The sequence below is a fragment of the Danio rerio genome, chromosome 25, assembly GCF_049306965.1.
Source record: "Danio rerio strain Tuebingen ecotype United States chromosome 25, GRCz12tu, whole genome shotgun sequence".
In the NCBI taxonomy this organism is placed as follows: domain Eukaryota; kingdom Metazoa; phylum Chordata; class Actinopteri; order Cypriniformes; family Danionidae; genus Danio; species Danio rerio.
Window position 1 is genome coordinate 14,043,797 of NC_133200.1, and position 26,278 is coordinate 14,070,074.

The 26,278-nt window shown below is 33.7% G+C and overlaps 2 protein-coding genes across 3 annotated transcripts in view; one reads left to right on the forward strand and one right to left on the reverse strand.

The window, feature by feature from the left end:
- The window catches only part of smpd3 (sphingomyelin phosphodiesterase 3), a 105,301-nt gene extending 93,152 nt beyond the window's left edge, over positions 1-12,149 (reverse strand). The window contains exon 1 of the mRNA XM_073942228.1: positions 11,967-12,149. The gene's annotated coding sequence lies outside the window, so the exon portion shown is untranslated. The remainder of the gene's footprint in view (positions 1-11,966) is intronic.
- On the forward strand, positions 1-26,262 carry si:dkeyp-50b9.1. 2 transcript variants are annotated; one of them, XM_701355.10, is made up of 13 exons: positions 1-74; positions 1,332-1,468; positions 8,533-8,668; positions 8,772-8,958; positions 11,987-12,151; positions 17,009-17,096; positions 17,587-17,711; positions 20,102-20,163; positions 20,241-20,307; positions 20,482-20,566; positions 22,878-22,953; positions 23,416-23,484; positions 25,939-26,262. In XM_701355.10, the coding sequence occupies exons 2-13, from the start codon at positions 1,349-1,351 to the stop codon at positions 26,034-26,036; spliced, it is 1,278 nt and encodes a 425-aa protein (XP_706447.5). In that variant the 5' UTR covers positions 1-74; positions 1,332-1,348; the 3' UTR covers positions 26,037-26,262. The 2 variants fall into 2 exon arrangements, with proteins under 2 accessions (XP_706447.5, XP_068073606.1); XM_068217505.2 differs by lacking the exon at positions 23,416-23,484.
- Positions 26,263-26,278: the final 16 nt, after the last annotated feature.

A 26,278-nucleotide genomic window follows, 5' to 3' on the forward strand; every position in this document is an offset into this window, starting at 1 on the left:
ACAGTGAAGTGAGCGCAGCCAAGTTTGCGAAGGAAGGTGCGAAACTGACAACGTTTCTGAAGCGAGTATAAGAGGTATTTAGCTTATTAATATATTTAAAGAAAGGCATTTGGATATTTGTTGAAGATAGTTTGTGTTTACCTCTAACAAACGGGGTTAGTTGTCTCATTCAGTTAATATTAAAACAGGTTGTTTTGTTTTTGAACGTCAACATAGCCTATGTGCGTTACACGAAATCTAAGTGTAGAGAAAGGAAAAATATGGTGCAATATTGCAGTAAGTTGTCACAATTAATGGTCACATAATGTCATTTTAATATGTTTTTTTAAAACTGCAATAAAACAGCATTTATGAAAAGGACTTTCCTGAGAGGGATTCAACTGAATATTTGGTGTTAACGTTATTTTACATACGTAACTATAATAGCTTATTTTCATTAATAGTATAACGGTATATTTATTTCAGTGTTATTACCATGATTAGTATTGATGTTATTTTATTTTATCAGCTTTGTATTTGTTTATCTGGCATCTTTTATATCTTGTAGGATAAGTTAGGGCTTAAAGCAAAATAAATAAAGAAAAACATTTAAAAAAATACATAACAGGACTTGGCAGTTAGAGGTCATTTTGTTTATTTATTTATTTATTTATTTATTTATTTATTTATTTATTTATTTATTTATTTATTTATTTATTATTATTAAAATGAAGAACAATAGTCCGTAGCTGAATACATTAATAAATTATCATTGACAATGAACATAAATAAAGAGGTAAAACACAAAACATACTGTAATGAATACCAAAGTTCCAGCGAAATATCTTTATACATGAATCATCTATGATGTCTTAGAGCCATAATTATGTTTGTATTTTAGTACACATAAGCGGCAGTTTCTCAGTTCAGATGAAAAGCATAGCCTATATGACAGGGTCTAAAATTGACAGTCGAGTTTAAGTATCTCTTCCAAAATTATGTGTAAAATAAGCAAGATTATGAAAACCAAGCATAGCAAAAATAGACAGTATTGGCACCTTTCCACAGCATAATATGAAATTGTTTTTCACAATGACAAAGTTGTAAATAGAACTGTTATTTAACCTCTAAATAACCAATTATTTAGAGAGTAGTTGTTTGTTTAAGCTCTAGAAAATCAGTGCTGTGACAGCTTAAAAAACTAAAACAAGAGTTCTTTAGGACTTTAAATAAAATTATTACTGTTTTTAAAGAACAATCTTATTATAGAATGTACAAAACTTTCTTATAGCAGTGTCAAGTACCATAATGTTTCATTTCCTTTATGTTTTATAACACTGCACTTTTCTTAGTTGATCTACATTGAAAGATGGAGGGATGCGTGGTTCGTCTTCACGGAGTTATGTTCAATGGTTTAAATACTCAACTCATCATAATCAACTTCAACCAACTCTTCAAAACTAGAGATGCTCCTGCAATTCTGCCTACGGTAGACAGACACTTTTCTTATTTTATTTTCAACAAACGGAATTATTTGACACACTATAGTAAATATTTTCCACAGATTTCCACAGAACAAGGAATTTTTCACAGTATTTCTTGTAATATTTTTTCTTCTGTAGAAAGTCTTATTTGTTTTATTTTAAAAGCAGTTTTAAATTTTTTAGACTATTTTAAGGACAATATTATTATTCCACTTATGCAATATTTATTTTAAATTGTCTTCAGAAAAAAACATTGTTATACAATGAAAAAATATATACTGTACAGGAGGGCTAATAATTCTGACTTCAAGTGTATGCGACATGGCATCTAAGTCTGGAGAAAGAAAAAATATAGTAATTTTATTTCCCCACAAATTTGTGACATACCTCTAAACCCTCCCATTTTTTTTTCTGTATTTCTCCCTCATTTGTGATTTTTCTATGAAAACTAAAAGTATCATCAAAGAGCCGATCTCAATATAATTGCCAGAGCTGTTCAAGAGAATTATGATTTCGCTTTATATTGGCTTGAAAGCATGTTTAAATTATTATTAAAATGCATTTAGTTCATTTCGATTAAAGCTGTGTCGGCCATCGCCCTTCACAACCACTGAATCATTCAATTCATGTAATGGTGCTGACTGACAGACGCGCCCCGCTGTGATAAAGAATGTTCTTCCAAAATTAGCGTGTGTGTGCAATTTAAAAAAAAGCGCAAAAATGGACACTTTGGGATTTTTAAACAGAAAAAAAACACTTAATAATATGCAAACATGTCCGTCTTGGCATGTTTTATTTTAAACCCAAACTATTTGTCTTAAATGAGCATTAAATGTTAAGGAAGTAATTGAATGCTTTCATTAGATCTGTAGATTCTTAAAGCGACACCTCTGTTATCAAACAAAACAGTGGATTAAAATAAGAGATTCGCTGCTTTTCACTAAATAACAACAGTAGCCTAACTTTAATCGATATTTAAATACAGTGAATAAACTTTTAATAGGCTAAACCTTTTATTTTATTTTCAGTATTCTCTAATGTTTGCTATGTATTCTATCATTTGATAGAATATACAATTTAACTGCTCTGAACAAAGATTAAGGAGTTTGTTGTCATTTTGGGTTGATGTAAGTTGTTTTTGTATGTTTGGGGGGGAGGTAGGTATGATTTGTGACAAAAATGTGGTAGTAATTTGTCACAATGGTAATGTAATGATTTTGAACCTTTGTTTTCAGCAAAAGTAATTCTATTTTTTTAAAACTGCAATATGAAACAGCATTTATGAAAAACAAGGTAATTGTGACAACAAGTGATATATATTTATATATATATATATATATATATATATATATATATATATATATATATATATATATATATATATATATATATATATATATATTCTTAATGGTACAAGCGTAATAATAATAGCTTATTTTCTTTAACTGTATAACAGTATGGTATACAAACACTTTTTTATTTTATGTTAAATGTCTTACCAAATAACTAGATTAACAGCACTTATATGTAAATCCAATATAATGTTTGTTTTCCACACAGGTTATCATTTATAATTAAGTGGGATAATTATAACTGTAATTATAGGTTCACATTATAATTATAACTGGGTGGGATACCCAACTGTAGGGGGTCTGTAAACATAATATGCACTGAGATGGAAATACAGGTCACAAGCATCCCTCCACAATACAAATATAAAAAGGCATTTGCTGTGTTTTCTTTTGCTTTATATCTTCATGTTGGTGCTATTATAACAGGCTGTCGGCGTGGTATCAAGAAGTATTGAAGGTTGATAAATCAATGTAGAGAAATTTAAGGCTCTTAAAAGTATTAAAAAGTCCTAAATAATTTTTTGTAATGTATTAAATTTGATATCATTTTGCAATACATATGCAATGTATGGTTGTATGCTGAAGTTTGCCTGGATTAAATCTGCGGATATCAGGATGCTGTGTAGTTAATGAAATGAATGAATTCCTACTAAATTTGACATCATGCTGCTTTGTTTACTGCAGCAACCAAGGCAACAGCATTATTTCTGCAGTTCTAAATAAGCCAACCTCCTGAACTAGCTATATTTAATAGATTTTATTCAGTAAATGAATAATGTTTTAGTTTTTGATTAGTTTCTTTACATTAATATTTAGTAAATACTCTGTAAGTTAAAATCTCGCCAGTGTTTCCAGTTGAAACTTAAAATGGTTTTAAGGTCTTAAAATGTATGGAAAAACTTTTTTTAAATGGTCTTAAAAAGTATTGAATCACACTCTCTGATTCCTGTACATACTCTATATAAATCTGGAAAGGTTTTACCTTTGGTTCATCTCCAAATAGTTGTAGTTTTTACAGTATGTCTAATAATATTTTGTCTTCCGGAGAAAGTCTTGTTTGTTTTATTTCGGCTAGAATAAAAGCTGTTTTTATTTTGTAAAGGCAGTTCATTCTGCTGTGGCAACCCCAGAATAATAAAGTGACTAAGTCGAAAAGAAAATGAATGAATGAATGAATTCTGTAAAAAAAAAAATCATTTAAGGTCAAAATTATTAGCCCTTTTAAGCTATATACTTTTTTTATTGTCTACACAACAAACAATCGTTATACAATAACTTGCCTAATTACCCTAACCTGCCTAGTTAACCTAATTGACCTAGTTAAGCCTTTAAATTTCACTTTAAGCTGTACAGAAGTGTCTTAAAAATATCTAGTCAAATATTATTTTGTGTTCTCATGGCAAAGATCAAATAAATCAGTTATTAGAAATTTTATAATTAGGTTTTAGATTCCAAACTTCAAGTTCTTGTAATTAGAGTAAACTACTTTTAACATTTTATTAGCACAAAGATTTTTTCTCAATTAAGTAATTCTCTGTATTTTTATTAATTTCATTTTTTTTTCTTATAATTACCCTTCTACTACATGTTTGTGATTATTTTTGGTGTAGCGGTGGCGCAATGGGTTGCACGATTGCCTCACAGCAAGAAGTTCGCTGGTTTGAGCCTCTGCCTGGTCAATTGGCATTTTCTGTGTGGAGTTTGCATGTTCTCCCAGTGTTCGCGCGGGTTTCCTCCGGGTGCTCCGGTTTTCTCCACAAGTCCAAAGACATGTGATATAGGTGAATTGGATATGCTAAAATTGGCCGTAGTGTATGTGTGGGAATGAGTGTGTATGAATGTTTCCCAGTGATGGGTTGCAGCTGGAAGGGCATCCGCTGCTTAAAACATATGCTGGATAAGTTGGCAGTTCATTCAGCCGTGGTGACCCCAGAATAATAAAGGGAATAAGCCGAAAAGAAAAAGAATGAATAAATGTTTTTGAAAGAGGTTATATGACTTTGATATTACCATATGCACTTAGTGTTTTTATGAGTGAATATTGGATGCACTGTAGCAGTGATATTTGATCTATTAATAATATTTTTTTGAGTTGCTCTTTTCTAGATTGACTTAATTTTTAAGCATATATTTAAAATCATATCATGTCATTTTGTCATATCATATCATGTCATTGTTTTTTGGTGTTACTATCAGCAAACACAAACAGAAATATTTTTTAGTGTTAGTATTCTGACTGTACTGCTGCTCATTCATTGTAATTTAAAATGAATATTTATTTCTTTGTATCTGTCAAAATAGTATAAGATTATCTCTAATAAATATTTCAAAAACAGAGTTAACACAACAGGGCGAAGCAGTAGTGCAGTAGGTAGTGCTGTTGCCTCACAGCAAAAAGGTCGCTGGGTTGCTAGTTCGAGCCTCTGCTTAGTTGGTGTTTCTTTATGGAGTTTGCATGTTCTCCCTGCATTCGCATGGGCTTCCTCTGGGTGCTCTGGTTTCCCCCACTGTCCAAAGACATGTGGTACAGGTGAATTGGGTAGGCTAAATTGTCCATAGTGTATGAGTGTGTGTGTGTAAATGTGTGTGTGGATGTTTCCCAGAGATAGGTTGTGGCTGGAAGAGCATCCGCTGCATAAAAACTTGCAGCATAAGTTTGTGGTTCATTCTGCTGTGGTGACCCTGGATTAATAAAGTGACTAAGCTGACAAGAAAATTAATGAGTTAACACAAAAGTAATGCAACTGTAAATCAAAAGTAGTCTGATTACATAGCCATAAATGTGTAAGATATATGTATATGTATATAAGATATGTATATATATATATATATATACAATCAGTAATATATTACAATTCTAGGTCTCTTCACTAGCATATCACCACAGTTACTTAATGGTATTTATACAGATGTACAGTACTTTGAGTGTAAATCCTCACTCTCACCTCTTTTGCCATTGGATTCTTTTTTCACTTAGATTGTTGCAATACATCTTTGGATTACAATTTTTACATTTATAATTGGCCAAAAAAAGATATCTTAGTAGGCCTCATAATTAAGGCGTGCATTTTGCTAGAGTCTTTGCATCAGGATTGCCTTAAAATGCCCCTCCATAGGCAGCTTGTTTGGTTTTGGAATGGCATGAATGTGCAAAATTGCCTCATACACGCCCATACACTTACTCGCACCCACACTCTAATTCATTTCCATCCCACTTAGCCTCTCTTATTGTCTTGCTTGCCCTCCCCTCATTGATGTTTATTGATTATTGAGCTCTGCATTCCACTTCCTTTCCGCATGTTAACTCCATTCTTGTTTTTGAAATATTATCCTGCCTTTTATTGCTCTTAGTCCACAAAATATGAAATAATTGAGCCAGCGCGACCAGGAATATAGGTCACATTTCAGCCTCCACTAGTGTTGTCCAGGAACTCCCAGTCTTAATTGAATGGATTTTTTTTCCAGCCAGAGCTTTGCAAACACTGGTGTGGGGGGTTGGCGTCACGCTGCAGACAAAAATCCTCCTGCTGCTCTTTTCTATAACCTAAGGCAGATGCTCTGACTTTTTTGGTGCTGCAATACACACATGTATACAATGGAGATCAAAATTAGAGAATAATTTGTAAGCGCTTGATCATTTCAGGGCTAATGTGATCTACATCATTTAAAATGTAAAGGAATTTTGGTTGTGACTAATGCTGTACTGTAAGAACAGTTTTTGAAATATCCAATTTTGTGGAAAATATAGGGAAAAAACCAAAAGGGTTTTACCACTTCTGGCCCTAAGAACAGTCAGGCATGGTTCCTTCCTGGTTCCTGCTGTATTCCTGCTATTTCCATGTAAGTCTGGTACAGCACAGCAATATTACAAACTATTCTCTGCCCAGAATTCTACTCACAGTTAAAAAACTGTGCTGAACCTTTTAGTAGAGTGTTATATTCTCCTCTTTGTTGTTTGGTTACCGATTCTCCACAAGTGAAAGAGCACTGACTGTACCAGAATGGCCTGAAATAAATTCTTTAAGCAAAAAGAACCATTTGGCCTGATAGTGGAAAAGCACCTTTTAGAGAACATCAATTAATGTAGCATGAAGGGTGATGACAACACATAGTAAGTGTTCTTTTTTCAAATGTGTGACCCTGGAACACAAAACCAGTCTTACTGTTTGTTGCATGGGTGTGTTTTTCACAATAGTCAAAAGTACATTGTATGGGTCAAAATTATTTATTCATTCATTAATTGTCCTTCGGCTTAGTCCCTTTATTGATCAGGGGTCACCACGGCAGAATGAACCGCCAACTTGTCCAGCACATGTTTTACACAGCGGATGCCCTTCCAGCTGCAAAACATCCATACACACTTATACAACACGGTCAATTTAGTTTATTTAATTCACCTATACACTGTAAAAAATAAAAAGTTGAGTTGCCCTAAAATTTTAAAGCAAGTTTGTTAAGCTTCAGTGGTTGACGTTGAGCCAAATTATTTTTTTAAGTTGAATGAAAAAGCTGGTTTAGGTCAAGTATACTCTACTGAATAATTTGCCACAACTTCAACAACCGAAGCTTAATAAACTCAAAATTTCTTTGCAGCCAGTTGCTTTAAAATGATAAGTCAACTCAACTATTTTTTTACAGTGTATAGGTGAATTTAATATGAGCACTGTGTCACCCGTCAAAATTATATTTTTTAATTTTATGTCAAAAATCATTAGAGTATTGAATAAAGATTATCAAAACACTTAGTCAATTTTCAATTGTAAATGTATCATAACTCATATTTTGATTAGTAATATACAATGATAAGAATTTAATTTGTACAACTTTAAAGGTAATTTTCTCAGTATTTAGATTTTTTGAACCCTCAATCCCAGATTTTCACAAAGTTGTTTCTCAGCCAAACCATACCTCATCTAAGAAAAAATAACACTTATGATTGGTTTTGTGGTTCAGGGTCTATATATGTTTACATAAAGGATAATCATTCTGTATTTTATTAAACTAAATCGTAATTAACAATGAACATGTGATTTTGATCCAAACTGAATATAAGGTGGATTAATTGTTCATTTTAATTAATTTTAGATATCTTACTTATTTTCCTAATTGAATTCAATGTAAATTTAAATTCATATCATTTAACCACGCATATTATAACCAGGACATTTTAAACTTAATTGAATATAAAAAGATGGCAAAATATATGAATAATTAAAAACTTACTAATATACCATAAAATATTAGCAAGACGCCATTTTTGGATGGATTTTAAAACACATATAATTATCTCCAAATATTATAATCATAGAAGTATTATTCTATAAATATTATTCTGTAAATATGTCCAAAAAAAAATTTTATTAGCAATGTACATAACTAAGACTTTAATTTGTCTAGAAACTAAAAAGAAATTTTCTTCTCAAATAGTTATGTCTCAAACAAATATTGTCCTCTGCTCCAAAACAAACCATACCTCATCTAAGAGAAAATGACACTTAAATTGGTTTTGTGGTGCAGGGTCAAATGTATAATTTAGATCATGTAGTTCTTCATAACATGGGTAACTCATAAAATGTGCTTAGAAACTGATCTTTTACTGCCATTAGCTTATCTTCAAATAGAACTAAACTTGACATTTAAGAATGTAGGTTCTTTAATATTGATCTCATGTCGTTTGTTCAATTACGTGTGCTCAGCGATCTCTCTGGTTCTTTCAGATAAAGAACGAGGATGTTGCTCGTGCTGTGGTGGCTCTATTGGACATGTCCTTGCCTGATGTCGGCCCTAAAGATATTCACGCAACAGTGCATTACCCTGGGGTACATACTATCATTATGACACGAGACCATGATGGTATGTAATTCACCTTGTTTAAGCAAAAGAGCATAAAATATGCTAGAGACAGAAAATCCAACGTGATTCCATCAGGCTGTTTTATTCTGGCTTCTCTTTACAGATGCTTTAGTGGAATATACTGGAAGACCATTCCGAAAAAAGGAGGCAACACTGAGCCCAGTGCCCCGTGAAACATCTAACAGTGTTGATCCCACACATAAGCTGCTTTCTGAGCTATACAGCGACTCTGAGGAAAGTTCAGAGGAGGAAAGTTCAGAGGAGATGTTAGCAGAAGAAGCAAGTAGCAGGTCAGTTTTCCAAAGACCAACTCTATAGTCTAAAGTTTATTTCAAGTGTACTTTACGTAGTTCAGCACACAGCAAGTATACTACATTGCTTGTGCACGCTAGAAAGATTTATCTCTTTTAAAATTATGAAACAAAATGACATATCTTTTAATTGTCACCCACAGGATTTTTGTTGTCTTCAGTAGCATGTTTATTATTGTTTTGTCTAATAATAAAACAATAGAACATACAAAAACAACCACTGAGGTTGTAAAAAGTCATATAGTGAGCAGACAGTATGTGCAAACTATTCTGGTGTTGATATTTGCGGCACAGCCACTGCACACATACCTTGTTGTGAATGCATAAAAACTGAAGAATGCCTTGGGCTTATAAAGTGTAGCCACATCTGCACAAAACATGAATTTTCATTGACAAAATCCAGTCATATAAATAGGAATCCATTTTATTTTGTTCTACCTTGTATTTAAATATTTTAAATATATTCAAATTGTGTATTTTTGTGTATATTTAATATAAATACATTTTATTTTAGTAACTTGTTTTCTTTATGGATTGAAATATGTAGCTTATTTTATTAAAACCCAACAGTCATCTTTATCAAATGAAATAAATGTAGTTAACTCAAAAGTTAACTAAGTTAATTCTACTCATTTGAAAAGAGTTTTAAAGTCAGTGTTGAGGTTAATGAGTTAATTAAATAACTCATTACTTTAACTTAAATTAATGAAGTTCACAGTACTCATTAGGATTAGGTTTTTTAACTCAAATGGTTTGTAGCAATCAGTTTCCTCAAACGGTTTGAGTTACCTTAACTTATTGGGTTTTACAGTACTCAATTGATTTGAGTTCTCTTCATTTATTGGGTTTTGCTGTGCTCAACTGCTTCGTTTACTCAAATGTATTAAGTTCACAGTACTCATTAGGATCAGTTTTGGAGCTTAATTGGTTTGTTGCAATCGGTTTCCTGAAATGATTTAAGTTACCTTAACTTTGAGTATTACAATGTATTCAATTTAGGGCTGAATAATATATTGTTTTAGCAATGTTATCGCAATGTGCACATTCACAATAGTCACATCAATAGATCTGCATTGTGGAGTCATAATTATACTTGACCAGGAGAAACAGAACGTATTTGATTTGTAGAGTTAAACCACAAAAGAGTTAAAATCGATCATTTTTTAAGCGTTTAAAGGCTTGTTATTGTTAGCATTTCAAGAGAATTTAAAACAGGACAAACTCATTCATGGAGGGCTGATGTCCTGCATATTTTAGTTCCAAACCCAATTAAACACACCTGAACCAGCTAACCAAGCTCTTTCTAGGTATTCTAGAAACTTCCAGGGAGTTGTGTTGAAGGAAGCTGGAGCTAAACTATGCAGGACATCGGCCCTCCAGGACCAAGTTTGGACACCCCTTTTTTTAAAACATTTGGGCACAGAAAATTGCAAAAAAAAATTACACACACAAAAAACACTTTTGTTTCTTAGAATTTTTGTCTTCTAGTCAAAATATTTTAAAAAAATTAAACTGAAAACAAGATTATTTGCTGATTATTTTGCTTGTTTTAAAGAAAAATTCACTAAATTTTGTCTTTTGAAAGTGAAAGCAATAGTTTTACTTGATTTAAATAGTTATTAAATATATTTATATGTACATATTTGGTCGAGAAATGAAGCAAAAACTAAATTTAGAAAAGCCTTTTTTGCAGATTGATTATTCAATTTGTGTACTTGAAAACTGTTAAGCCTGATTTATACTTTTGCCTGGCACCATGTCACGGGCCTCCGCTTACCGAGCATGCACTTCACAAAACAGATGAGGCTTCTATACTTGACGTGTTCGCTATTAAGATCTTCGTTAAAATGACAGGAACTGAAACTGACAATTAAATCAGACGGATAAACAGAGAAGAAGAAAGTTCCTGGAACTACACCATATCATTAATATTATTGAAGATTTTTAAACTAATTGTTTTTATTATTTTTATAAAATATTTTAATGATTATAAAGATAATGTTTTATGTATGATTATGTAATTATGTTTACATGTAATTATGCTTTATTTTAATAAACCAACTTAGAATAATAAAAACTATCAATAAACAAGAGATTTTTAACCTAACTAAATATAAGGTGAAATTAATATGTTTCTTATGTAGGTATTTTTATTACTGTTTTTATTCATTTTCTTGTCAGCTTAGTCCCTTTATTAATCCAGGGTCGCCACAGCGCAATGAACCGCCAACTTATCCAGAAAGTTTTTACGCAGCGGATGCCCTTCTAGCCGCAACCCATCTCTGGGAAACATCCACACATACATTCATAAACACACTCATGCACTATGGACAATTTAGCCAACCCAATTCACCTGTACCACATGTCTTTGGACTGTGGGGGAAACCGGAGCACCCGGAGGAAACCCACGCAATGGCAGGGAGAACATGCAAACTCCACACAGAAATGCCAACTAAGCCGAGGTTCGAACCAGCGACCTTCTTGCTGTGAGGCGACAGCACTACCTACTGCGCCACTACCTCGCCATTACTATTTTTAATAAACTTGAATGAATTAATATATATTTTAATACATTTAATTTAATACTTATTTTATAATCATGACAATTTAAACAATCAAATATAAAAGACTTATAAAATTTAATATATATTAATAATTACTTATATTAATTAATTAAAATAAAAATTTTAATTCTAACAAATCTTAAAATTTTCATATTTCCATACGTAATTCTTTAATCAATTTTAAAATAAACATAGTTATCTCCAAATATTATAATCATAGAAGTATTATTCCATGCCAGTACAACCATTTCAGGGACAGACGTATCCTATTATGGTTAATTAGTGTGACAATGTTTGTGCATGGTTTGACAGATCATTCTTTTAAAAACTGTACTAAATTGCTGCCCCGATTCAGTCAAGTCTTTAGGCAACTGTTCCAATAATTAAAAAACAAAAATGCAAAAGTGTATGCAAAGTATGTACGAACCTGTCCTTTTTTTTAGATGGTCTTGGGGGAAATTTAAAGAAGGCCTGCAGGAGCTCGTGGACGGAGCGAGGAATAGAAAGAAAAGAAGAGAAATACGTGGAGAGGATGGAAAGATTCCAACATCCGCCGTTGGAGTGGAATCTCTGATCGTTGCTGCTGCTTGCTACGAACTCAAGACACTGTAAGTACAAGTACAAGCACTGATTCAATCAGACAGCTGTGAAAAAGCCATATAATACTATTCTGTGAAAGAAAACACTAATGCTTTCAAATAAGATACTTTACTTCTGTAGCTTATAACTTCATAGGGCATAAGTCGTTGTCAGTCCCATTTTATAATCTGTTTTTGCAATACAGAGGAAGTTTCAAAGACAATGGATAATACACAATTAGTATTTTTAGCTAACTTTCTTGGATGTTGTTTTCCACGGGAACGTTGACATTTAGATGATAAGCAATATTTTCATATTGACATTATGGGTTTAGCAGTTTAATATGTAGTTTTTAATTAATTTGATGTTGGTAGTTTAAACAATTCCTAATATTTTTAGTTCTTTATTTTTACATATAATTAAAGACTTCTATATTCATAACAATTTAATGTAATTTTAATATAATATAGAGCTTAATATTTATACATTTTATTCATTTATAATATTACTTTAGCATTTTATGTAATTACATAATTATAAATATATATAATTATGTATATATATATATATATATATATATATATATATATATATATATATATATATATATACATTAATTATTTGTTTTCAATATATAAAAGTTATGATTTAGTACAATTTATCAATATAAAATATTGATTATCAAAACAACAATTTATATATTTTTGATTATAAAATAGAATTTAATTGGAATTTAAATGGTTTAATTTATTAATCATTTTTAAATATAACAAAGTTACTTATTTTCACAATAAACAAGACATTTTAACTCTAGTATTATATATTTATTATCTATTTAAATATATTTTATTTAAAATAAAAATCCTTGGTTGTGATGAAATGCATCAGTTTCCAAATGTATTGTGACAGCCTTCTTACTTTCCCCCTTGCCTTTTCCATTAAAAGGAATCTAACAGAATATTTTCCATGCAAACTCGTCTTTTACCTACAATCCACAAGTCAAACAAGAACAAGCGCCCAACTGTCCTTCCCCTGTAGCCTCAGTCAGCATTTCAGCCCTTTACGAGTGGATTCCTTCCAGGTTTCCAAAAAGACTTTATTTATATCATCAAACTGAAACAAGCCTTGTCATTATGAGATCCCACTGAATGGCGTCGCTCCACCCTGAGTCTATTTCCAGGCCAAAGGGGCTGAGGAGCGGTGAAACCTGCCCTGCCCTGCTGGCTGTGGGCTGTTATTACCCCTCAATGAGAGACTATGGCCTCCTCTGCTTCTCCTTTCCCTCTTCTGCACTCTGTATTTGTGCCAATGGCTTCCACATGGCCTGTGGTTTGGTTTAACCTCGAATGTCTGCCACACACATACAGACTCGTACTATAGAGTCATTCTGGATGTATTTTAGAAATGCAAAAGGGATGCACAATGTTATTAAAAAGGAACACAGCTGTTTGAAATGTAAACATCAGCACGATATGGAAAATTATAATGATAATACTGGATGCGTGCTGAAAGATTAGATCTTTAAAATGAGTGTGACATCAAACATGAGGATAAAGAAATACTAGATTTAATGATTTTGCTCATATAGTGTGTACTGTGCTAATGTGCTACTGTGCAATGTGGCAAAAACGTTGTAGATGATAAGAAGAAATTGCAAAGATAGTATTTTGACACATAAATCAACAAGCTGATCCACTATCACTGCCATCCAAATCTTTTTTTTTTTTGCTGCACAATTACGACATTTCCTATGCTTCCCTTTTCTGTCAGCTCACTTTGGATATTGTTTAGTTTACATGATAATCTTCAGATCGAATTCAACATGTTAGATATTTATAGTTTGCAAAGACAATTCGTCATTCCTCAAGCAGATTTATTCACTCTAAGGGGTTGTTCGTTCAAAAAATTAAATTTTGTAATTATTACTAAACTTTATGGTATTCCAAACCCCTCAGGCCTTTGTTTATCTTTGGACAGGAAATAAGATATTTTAGATGAAATCTGAGAGCTCTTTCACCCTCCATAGACAGCCATGATCCCAACTTATTTACTTCAAAATCCAGAAAAATACCAAAAATACTCAGAAAAGACTATACACGACTTGACAAAAGTCTTGTTGTCAAGATTCCGGTTGTAAGAGCAACAAATCTTCGAGTTGATCATTTGTAAAAGTGGCAGAAGGTAGATTTTTTTGATCAAACATCTGTTGGACTGCGTCCCAATTATCAAAAAATACTGCAGAAGACATATTGGAACCTGCATGGACCCATGATTCTAACATAAATTAGTCAAGTTTGGTGAAGGAAAATGGTGGTTTGGGGTTACATTCAGTATAGGGGCGTGTGAGAGATCTGCAGAATGGATGGCAACATCAACAGCCTGAGGTACAAAGACATTTGTGCTGCCCATTACATTACAAACCACAGGAGAGGGCAAACTCTTCAGCAGGATAGCGCTCCTTCTCATACTTAAGCCTCTTCAGGATTGGCCAGCCCAGTCACCAGACATGAACATTATTGAGACGGTCAGAGGTGAGATGGAGGAGGAGGAATTTTAGATGATTCCAAAGAACTTTTGAGTCCTGCAAGAACGCTTTTTTTGCCATTCCAGATGACTTTATTAATAAGTTATTTGAGTCATTGCAGACATGTATGGATGTAGTCGTCCAAGCTCATGGGAGTCATACACAATATTAATTATTTTACAACTGCACCATGACTTTATAATCTATGCTGTACATCATTTCTGTTAAGTGACAAGACATTTGTTTAAACAAAAGTCAGACCTTACTGTCCTAATTAAATAATTAAAAATCAAGGCATGATCATACTTATTTGGATAAAATAAGCCACTTCATAAGCCTTTCAAATAAGCCACTTCCGATACCAAATGATCAACTAGAAGTCAAGTTTGTTGTTGGATAGAATAGGCGACAAGACTTTGTCAGACATTAAATGCCTTCAGTGGTTCAATGAGAATATTTTTAAGCAAGAAGAATACTTTTGTGAGCACAAAAAACGAAAATAACCACTTTTATTCAACATTTTCTTTTTCTCAGTGTCAGTATAGAGTGGGCATTAATGAGCACTATACACTGATTTATACCCTGGGTGCCTGTGCGAGAATTCCTCTGTTTGAAATAAAGCACAGGCGCATCAGAGGAAGAGCATAAACAGCACAGAGACCTTGTGAATGTGCCCCCTATACTGACATTGAGGAAATCAGCTTAGAATCAGACCTATTATCTTGTGGTGAATATCAAGCTTAAGAAGATGTGTACAGTATGAGCCAGCAATAACTTGATTGCCTGCACAGTGCTAGCTGCAAGATTAGCAGTCTGCTCATTTCTGAAGTGAATATTTGACTGTATTGCGATTTAAAATACAGTTTTGAAATTGGCAACTTGAAACTGCAAAAGTGGAGGCGGCCATATTTGCAACACCTCCAGCCTGTTCATCCAAGTCCAAGTCCAATCTAAATAAATGGGGGAACACTAAAATCTCAAAAACGGCTCACGGAACTTAAAATTAGATATTGAAAATCAGCAAAAACCGTTATTCCACATGCACAAAGATGGGCACGTATTTCATGACACCAGTCTCTCCCTTACAAATTGTAATCAGAGGACGCAGAGTGGAATAACAAAAGACAAAACCCAGAGCAAAGACTGCAGGACAATATTTGAAGGACATGATATGCAATGGTTTCTGCCAGCAGCCACCAGTCATACACTGCTTCATTCAGTATCTGCTCTGTTTATCCCTTTTCTTTACAGTATCATTCCCAAGCAGTCTCCGAAATTAGCCTGAATGCTAAGAAATTTGATTTGATCCGGAGCTAATAAAGCAGTTTTGGTCACACTCTACAATATGGTTGTATTAGTTAATGTTAGCTAATGTATTTACTAACATGAACTAATAATGAACAATACTTGTACATCATTGATTCATCGTAGTTCAAAATGTACTAATACATTACTAATATACAATTTCATGCTTGTTAACATTAGTTAACTATGAATTAACTAACAATGAACAACTCTATTTTCATAACCTAATGTTAACAAACATGAATAAATACTGTAATAAATATTGTTATTTATATATAAGTACTGTTTATTATTTGTTTATTTGTTCATTTTAGTAAGTGCATTAACTAATACAATCTTATTGTAAAGTGTTACCACAGTTTTAATAATAGTAATAATTTAATTTACATGATTAAAGTTTAAAGTAAAAAAAAAAATTAAGTTAGATCTCATTCATTTTCTTTTCAGCTTAGCCACAGTGGAATGAACCACCAACTTATCCAGCACATTTTTACGCAGCGGATGCCCTTCCAGCCACAACCCATCTCTGGGAAACATCCATACACACTCATTGACACTCATACACTTCGGACAATTTAGCTTACCCAATTCACCTGTACCACATGTCTTTAGACTGCGGTGGAAACCGGAGCAGAGGAAACCCATGTGAACAAAGGGAGAACATGCAAACTCCACACAGAAAGACCAACTGACCCATCAGAGGCTCAAACCAGCTGTGAGGCGACAGCACTACCAACTGTGCCACTGCGTTGCCCCTAAATTAGATCTGTTTAGGTAGTAAGCATACAGTATATTGGTGTCAGAAAAGCACAAGTCTGATTTGATTTATTGGAAGAAAGTCTCTGCTTATGGGTAAATAAAATAGTAAACACTTGTAAAAAAAAAAAAAAAAAAAAAAAAAAAAAAGAATTCAGCCAAAATTATTGAAAAAAAATCACCTTGAATCCAATATTGTGCATCTCTCATGTAATGTAAATTAACCAAGCAATATGGTGATCTAATGAAGACAATGTTATATAATGATATGAGTATTGTGTTTTTGTTTATGATATTGTAGGTTTACAGGAAACAAAGTGCTTCAGCTGTCTCTTTTGGCTGTTAGGAAAAACTACCGGCACCAGGGGATTGGCAGCTACATCGTACAGGTAAACGAAAACAAAAGTTACTCCTGTAATAGAATGGCACATCATTGCTTCATTGGCTGTACAAATGACTTAAAGGGACAGTTCACCCAAAAATGAAAATGTATTCACAATTCACTCACCCTCGTTATAAACCCTTATGCGTATATATTTTTTTCTGTTGAACACAAAAAACAATATTTCCAAAATGTTGGAAACCAGTAACCTCTGACATCCATAGACAAAGTAGTCAGTGGTTTTCAGTTTCCAACATTTATTCAAAAGTTTTTTGTGTTCATTGGAATCTCAAGCAGGTTTGAAACAAGTAGAGGACGAGTAAATGACAATTTTCATTTTTGGGTGAACTATCCCTTTAAGGTGCATATTCATGAACACAACCTGGCAGTTAGAATTTTTTCATGTACACTGCCCTCTACTGTTTGCACATAATACTGCTATCACTGCTAAATAACTCAGTGCTTCAGTTTGACTGTTGTTTCTTCTACTTTTTCAGCTTCTGAAGTCTCAGTCTGTAGTAGGACAGTATGACACACTTGTCGCCCACGCTGACACCGATACAACAGCATTCTTCAATAGCAACGGGTTCTCTGACGACCTCATGCTCAACGACATGTTCAAGTACTGACAATGCCATCTCATATTACATGTTGTGCTGTTACACATATGTTTAAATGTAAAATATAAAATCACACCTAAATGATGGTCTTGACACACAAATCACATTCCCTTAGACATATCTCTTGGCTTTAGAGTTTATACACATATACACTCATCGGCCACTTTATTAGGTACAGTACACCTTATGCCGAGTTCAGACTGCGTGATTTTAGCCCAGATTTTGACTCGCCGACAAGTTTTGTGAAATCACCGACAAATGCCTGAAATCACAGACAAATCGGTGCTCATGCACGTGAGTGACAATCACACAGTATGAACCATCAAAAACGCGATCTGAGAGAATCGCAGATGAGTCGCGATGCCTGTGAGATAATTGGCGTGCTAAATAGCTGGAGCTGTCGGCGATTCAAATCATGCTGTGTGAAATGAGTTTTGACTGAAAATAACATCAGCGATTGCCTACAGCCAATGAGAGAGCAGCTTTCACTTGCGTGTGTACCTGAAGCCCAGCGGAAGGTGATGCAAACCTCCCGTTTCAACACATCCCAAAGGTGCTCTATTGGATTGATATCTGGTGGTCGTGGAGGCCATTGAGTACAGTGAACTCATTGTCATGTTCAGGAAACCAGTCTGAGATGATTCACGCTTTATGACATGGTGCATTATCCTGCTGGAAGTAGCCATCTAAAGATGGGTACACTGTGGTCATAGAGGGATGGACATGGTCAACAGCAATTCTAAGGTAGGCAGTGGCGTTGACAAGATGCTCAATTGGTACTAATGGGCCCTAAAGTGTGCCAAGAAAATATCCCGCACACCATCACCACCAGACTAAACCGATGATACAAGGCAGGATGGATCCATGTTTTCATGGTGTTGATGCCAAATTCTGACCCTACCATCCAAATGTCGCAGAAATCGAGACTCATCATACCAAACCAAGCAAAATTTTTTCAATTTTCCAATTTTGGTGAGCCTGTGTGAATTGTAGCCTCAGTTTCCTGTTCTTAGCTGACAGGAGAGGCACCCAGTGTGGTCTTCTGCTTCTGTAGCCCATCCGCTTTAAGGTTGGATGTGTTGTGTGTTCAGAGATGCTCTTCTTATTTAAATTATTTTGGGAGTACCAAGACTAAAACCTTAAAATATGAAATAAAAAATATATATTTTTAACTTTTATTTAATGTTTAAAATGCAAATACAATTAGATTAACTTTCTTTGGTAAATAAAGCAATTTTGTCATATAATATATCTAGTAAAATATTATTGTACAAACTACATTTTACATAAATCAGATGAACATTTTCATATTAGTCATAAATATTCCTGAAATTAATTTAAAAAACTGAATAAATATAGATTTACACACATTTACTCAAGTAAATAAACAGATTTAAAGATGGGCTAGAAATCTGCTGAATTCTTGGCGCGCAGATCCCGGGTGGGCCTAGTAATGAGTTATTATTTGAGTTACTGTTGCCTTTCAATCAGCTCGAACCAGTCTGGCCATTTTCTTCTGATCTCTGGCATCAACAAGGCATTTGCGCCCACAGAACTGAAGCTCACTGGATAGTTTTTCTTTTTCTGACTATTCTCTGTAAACCCTAGAAATTGTTGTGCGTGAAAATCCCAGTAGATCAGCGAATTCTGTAATACTTAGCCTTTCTGTCACCAACAACCAAGCCAGGTTCAAAATCACCTTTCTTCCCCATTCTGATGCTCGGTTTAAACTGCAACAGATTGTCTTGACCATGTCTACATGCTTAAATTTATCGAGTTGCTGCCATGTGATTACAAATTTGCGCTTATGAGCAGTTGGACAGGTGTACCTAATAAAGTGGCTGGTGAGTGTAAATACATTTTCATAAATAATATAAAGGAAAATATTTTATCATGCATTAAAAACATGAGATTTTACAAAACTATCCAAATGTATTCCAATTATAATTATTTTAAAAAGCAACATAATTTTTGCTTCATTACCAAAAACGTTTATTTTTACACTACTTTATAATGATTGCATTTATACAGTAGTGTAAAAATAAACGTTTTTGGTAGTGAAGCAAAATTGATGATGTAATTTATGTAAAAGTTGATGCAAGACATAAAATAAAACATTTCAATGGAAATATACAAATCATAAATAAGTTTTATGTCCTAATATGAACTAAATCTATATAGAATTTTTTAAAAACAAATAATAAACATGACAAATAGTAAAACTTTAATGAAAACTACTACTTCAATGTATTAAAACACACTATAATAGGATAATAATAATCTATAATTAATCTATAATGAATCTAAAAATAACACTGATGACAAAATAATAATTTACTGTATAATATGCTTTTTAACAAACTATTACCATTTGTTTGGGCAAAATATACAGAGAGCTGAAAGATGAATGGACCAACAGTATTATAATGAGTTACCTGCCACCCTTTACCACAGGTGAGGCCTATATACACACACGCGCTCATTAATACACACTACAACCTCCTGTTTTCACTCTGCACCTTTCCCTTTAGACCTCACAATGAGAGATCCTGATTTCTCCCTGAGTTTACAAGAGGTGGAGATAGAGTTGAAAACTGCGTGAGTTCCATTTCTCTAAATGGTCGCTATGAGGTTGTAGGGTGTTCAGGGCTATTGCTCTGTTCATCCCAACTCTAAACCGGACCAGTGCTGTTATTGAGCACAACTAGTAACAATCTAAATTGTATAAGATGTGATTCTGATTGTAGGATTAATGCTGTTTCTGTTTATTAGGAGGTCACAGGCTCTCTGTGCGTATCAGCAACAGATGGTGTGTGTGACCAGGCTTCTCAAAGAGGTCAAGATCCTACGCCAACAGGTGATTGTGCAGTGTCATGTGTAAGAAACAACTGATGATAGGTTGCTGTATTATTCGAAAATTATTGTACACCTGAGGTGGCAATGTACATCTTGAGTGCGCATTGTGTTTTCTTCATAAATCATGAATGAACAGACCAGAGTAAGTTATTTCACTTATACTACGTTTACCACACCTACAGTCATTCTTCAGATGTCCTCCAACAGCTTCTATAGCTGTGTCTCATTTCAGAGGCTGCATCCTCCAAAGGATGTAGACTTCTAAGATAAGTCTTTCAATTCCACACAGGCCAAACCGAGCATTTTAAAATAAGCCAATTAGGGTTGGTTTGATAGACGATGTCATCATTTATCGCAGTTGATCGATAGACAATACAATGCTGAGCCGGCATCGCAATCCTCCACCCCGTGCCCGTTGCAGCAGCAACCCACTCGCGAAAAATACACACTTTAGCCCCTGTTTACACTGATGCATCTTAGGTTTAAAAACCTAGCATTTCTGAAAATGCACATCACATGACCACACACACTCTGTCATGCTTTGCTGCACATGTGCATGTCTGCACGTCGACCAGTTTATTAAGGTTGTACCGCTAGATCGCATCTCACTATGGTTGTTAAACTGGATATTTAATTAATCTTGTTTCTATCTAACGACTCTTCTGTCTTTTGAATCTATCAGGTAACGTGTTACAGCATCAGTATGCTGCTTTAATCTTTCGCTTTCACGCTTGTACGTAGTAATTTTTGAGAAAACCTAAGATACTGTTGGTTGGTTCCTGTGGGTTGTGCACCTTTTTTACCAACCAAGTTTGTAGACGCCATTGTAACAACAGATGCACTGCCTACACTCTCGGAGTCCCGCAGATAAAGTGATTGACAGGTAGTAATTTGTGTGTGACTTAATTTATTTATGATTTGGTTATGGGCAAAACAAAGACCTTGTGGGTCAGGTAGTTGAAACGGTAGTCTAAAAATAATAATTTTTTTTGAATTAATTAATTATTCATAAACAATTAATTCACCGCCACCTACAATGATGTCATCTTCCATCGTAATGTTTCACATTAGACATCGTAGATGCCAAATTGGTTCAACATTGCCCATCCCTAGAGCCATTCTAGCTTATAAAAGATGGATTTCATCAACTTGCAACTGTAACAGTTGCTGTTAATAAGCGGTAATAGAATTTGTAATGTCTTTTTCCAAAATGATTTTACAACTTATTATAAGCAATCTGAAGCCATTCATTTTCCTTTGATCCATACATGTACACATAGAAATCACTTTCGAGAAAGACAATTCATATGTTTTTTGTTTTGTGTTTTAAATGTGTTTAGATATCTAAGTAAAATATCACCTAATTCATACATTTAAAACTGTAATCCGGAGTTTTCTTTTAAAAAACGTCTTGCTGTTATCAGCGCGCAATGAGTCTTGAGATGTTCGAGGTTGTGAAGCATCCAACAGTTGTCCCCTTCATAACCTGGGAAACCAAGTATGCATTTGGAGGCTGCATTTTAAATGAGATTTGTGACGGTGTGTAGACACAAAGCCCTTTGATTGCATCTTTCGGAGGATGCTACCTCTGAAAAGAGACACAGCTTATGTGTAGTACTTGTTTCTTATATATGTTATCCAAAGCCTTTGTTTTGTTTTGAATTTTGACTGTTGTACGCTGTAAAAAAAATTGGCTGAAATCATTCAGTGTTGTGATATGAAAAACCTGGCTGGAACTACTTTAACCAAAGAGCATAGAATCACCTAGAGGCGAATCTCTAGTGCAATTTGGGAAACAGCCACTAGATGGCGGGGCAGCCATTTTCTAATAGAACAACAGCATATTATAAGTTTGTAAAAAAAACTATTAAAAGTGATGATGATTGTGATAGTAAGTGTTGTATTGTTGTATTTCAGGTTGTATCTCAGCTTTAATGCGCTTTTAAAATAAATAAATAAAAAACAAAGCAGTTGCTTGCCATCGCAACAGCAATAAGATCCAATGGACAGCTGATCGCTTTCTTTCCAAAATGGTGGAATCCAGGGCTGCTGCTGGGCGCTGCTGTTGCAATGGAACGTTCTATTGCGTGTCGCCACTTAGCTCTAACTGTGCATTTATTTGAAAATAATTGCACTCTTCAGAATGTTCATCAGCCAATAATAATCAAGCATTCAATAACCTTGTAATAAAAGAGATTTTATAATCATCTTACTAATTATTAGCTGTTGTTTGGTGTTGTATATTAGAGATAGTCACTGTTTCTATGTTTAGTTGCATGTTTGTGTACTATTGCACTTCTATGGCTTTTCAGCTTTCAACAGTACGTGAAGAAGCAGATTGTCTTCATCTCAGGCTGGAACATGAAAAACGAAAACGGCATGACGTAGGTATGTTTCTGCAAGTGCAAATCTATTACATATTTATATTTGTCTGCAAGTTTTAGACGAAAAAAAACTAAGCATTTGTTATTTAATATTATTAATTACTGGATATGATCTTTCCCATTATCCTGTTTCTTTTTTCCTAATTATATTTTAGTGTATTTATTCTATTTAATACTATTATTATTAGGTTTTTTTTTTCATCTGAACAACATTTTCTTAGAAGTTAATAATAATGCTTAATTTGTATCGCATTTTATTCTAATTTTATTATTATTTATCTTTTTTATTCTGAGGCAGGTAATAGTTAACAGTGATAAATACTGCATTTTTTTGTTTGTTTATAGAATTTTTTATAAGTATTTTAGATAGACTGCACATTAAAAAACAGATAGGTGTGTACTGGCAAAAAAAAAAAAAAAAAAAAAAAACGAAACCACTAATAAGCAAATGGTTATTTAACTGCAGAAAACAGGTTTATGATGTACAGGCTGAAGAATGCACAGAAGCTGTTGGACAGTACTGCCACAGACTTAGGTGAGTATTTTTATTAGATATAGCAATGGCTATTTACATTTCTTTTCAGTGCTGAAAAAAAACACATATCAACTTTGACAGTCATGATATCCTTTGGAAGCACCTGACCACTAACAGCCTCAGACTGACTTCTGCTTGTACCTCCAATTATAAGAGCCAGTTGATTTCTAGCCTGTGACTCATAGAACTGCATCATAATGAGTCATAAAGCTGTACTGCCTCAACCATGAGGAATGAAGAAAAACCTATAAAATCGATCCAGTCTATAAAAACAGAGCAAAAGCGGAACAATAATGAGTGCACTAAATTCACTATATAAAGAGGTCCACATGGCCGTTCACTCCAGTAAAACTAAAAAGACATTTATTGAAGTAAGAGGTACAACATAAAGGGAAAGTACACACAGTTTAATGCAGTGTATTATCTTGACTGTAGGTTGTTTGCAAAAAGTAACCAATGGCTTGCGCCAATGTCACAAGTGCTTGATCGTTGACTGTTTTACTTTGTTTGATCTTGAGTCATTAAATATAATACTTTTTAAATGCTTGTATGAATAAACTCAGAGATGGGAAGTAACAAAGTACAAATACTTTACTGTAAGTAGATTTTTTTGGTATCAGTACTTCACTCATTTATCATTTTTCTGACAACTTTTTACTTTTACTCCTCACCTTTAACACAAGTATCTGTAATTTTTACTCCTTACATTTTTAAATTGGTCTTGTTCCTTTTGTTTTAATGTGCTTCACAGTGCGATGTATATTATTTCTCGTCATTGTGCAATTTGAATGCTTTTTTAATACAGTTAATCTATTCTTTGTCATTGCACACCTGCGTGTTGCAGTGCAGTTTTTTCAACCTCATGCTGTAGGCTTGTTGATTTAAGTTTACCATAAGAACGGCTTACGTGGATGAGGAGTCCACGATGTAAACACGTCTGATGTCATGTTTATGCCGGGTAATAAGATGCGTTTTGGCTGATCAGATCACAGGTAAAACAAGAGACGAATTCCTGTTGAAATCTGGCATTTAAAAAGGGTTAAAGTCTTTTGTTCACTTTCTATATATTCCTAAACTGTACTTCTCTGATCTTTCAGTCTAATATCCTAGAAAAAAAAAACTATCAATCATGTGTTTTTTAGTCAATGTTTGTACAGTTATTACTACAGCAGTTAAATTCCTATGAACACGTTATGCAATGTTTCCTACTGTTTTATAGTCTTAACATGTACTAAAGCTTATTATATACTGTTGACTTCATTTCTATTTGCTAGATAGATTGTTAGATAAATATTTTAGAACATCAAAAGTATTTATAATGGGGAATTTAGGAATTAAAATATAATGCAAAGTATCAGAAATTAATTATTTTTAAAAATGATGCAAAAATGTATTAACACTTAACAGCATTAATAACTTTATCTTCATTCATTCATTTTCTTGTCGGCTTAGTCCCTTTATTAATCCAGGGTCACTACAGTGGAATGAACCGCCAACTTATACAGCATATGTTTTACGCAGTGGATGCCCTTCCAGCTCCAACCCATCCCTTGGAAACATCCATACACACTCATTCACACACTACAGACAATTTAGCCTTCCCAATTCACCTGTACTGCATGTTTTTGTACTGTGGGGGAAACCGGAGGACCCAGAGGAAACCCACACAAACACGCAAACTCCACACAGAAACACCAACTGACCCAGCCAAGGCTCGAACCATCACCCTTCTTGCTGTGAGGCGAACGTGCTACCCACTGTGCCACCGTGCAGCCATAACTTTATCTGTTAAATAAATATGCACAATACTCTGAAAACAAACAAAACAAAAAAACAAACAGTGAAATCATATGAGCTGCAAGAGTGTGCCGTTTGAAGAAAATAAAGCAGCTTTAGCATAATGCAAAAATTGTTTGCTAGTCAAATATATTTAGTTTTTTATTTTATAAAAAGAAAAAAAAATGTTTTGGACAAAATTAAGTGTTAAACTTAAGACCTTTATTAGTTATCAGTATATAGGCAGAAGAATTTCGCTTTAGAATATATAAATGAGTACGGCAGCTGTTGTTCTCAAGTTGTTTTGTTTCTAGGTGATGATACACACAGGGCAACTTTTTGAGCAGTGTTGTTGAACAATATTGTAGAGTGATGCTGCTTGGCTAGTTTGCGCATAAAATTGGCAACAAAAGTTTGACAAATATTTTTGAATGATGTTTATATACTCTGTGAAACTAAAACAGGTAGTAGTAATAATTACTTTTTAAGTAAGTACTTATTTTAAGGCGTACTTTTTTACTTTTATTTGAGTATAAAAGTGTAGTCAGTACTTCAACTTTTACCCGAGTCATTTTAAACATATAGTGTATCTGTACTCCTACTTGAGTAAAGGATGTGTACTTTAGCCATTTCTGCATAAAGTGTGATCAATAGACAGGACTTCTTTGTATTTTACAGATGACCAGGAACATTTAAATGCAGAAACACAAGAGCAAGAAACAGGACAGTCCAAACAACCTTTCATCCAAACACCAGAGGGCGCTGAAGGTTGTTGAGGAAACAGCTTCTTTGTTTATTTTAATCTGAATTTTAAGTCTTGACTGATGTATTGTGTTCATTGTAAGTTTTGTACCTTTTATTGCAGGCTTTAGGAAGACTGTTAATTGGCTAATATATATTCATATGTTTTTACTTTTGTTAGTATGTTTATTTTTAATTCTGTCTCAGTTTTTGAATGTCACGTGAGTGATTTCCTGTAGTAAACGTCTCTGGACCAGCTTTAAAAAATACAAAGGAC

Excerpts from the sequence above, each read along its gene's own strand:
- si:dkeyp-50b9.1 (XM_701355.10), top strand. The coding sequence starts at position 1,349 with ATGGAGGGATGCGTGGTTCGTCTTCACGGAGTTATGTTCAATGGTTTA. Across the intron at positions 20,567-22,877 it reads TCAAGATCCTACGCCAACAG|CTTTCAACAGTACGTGAAGA; the intron begins GTGATTGTGCAG and ends ATGGCTTTTCAG. Across the intron at positions 22,954-23,415 it reads ACGAAAACGGCATGACGTAG|AAAACAGGTTTATGATGTAC; the intron begins GTATGTTTCTGC and ends ATTTAACTGCAG.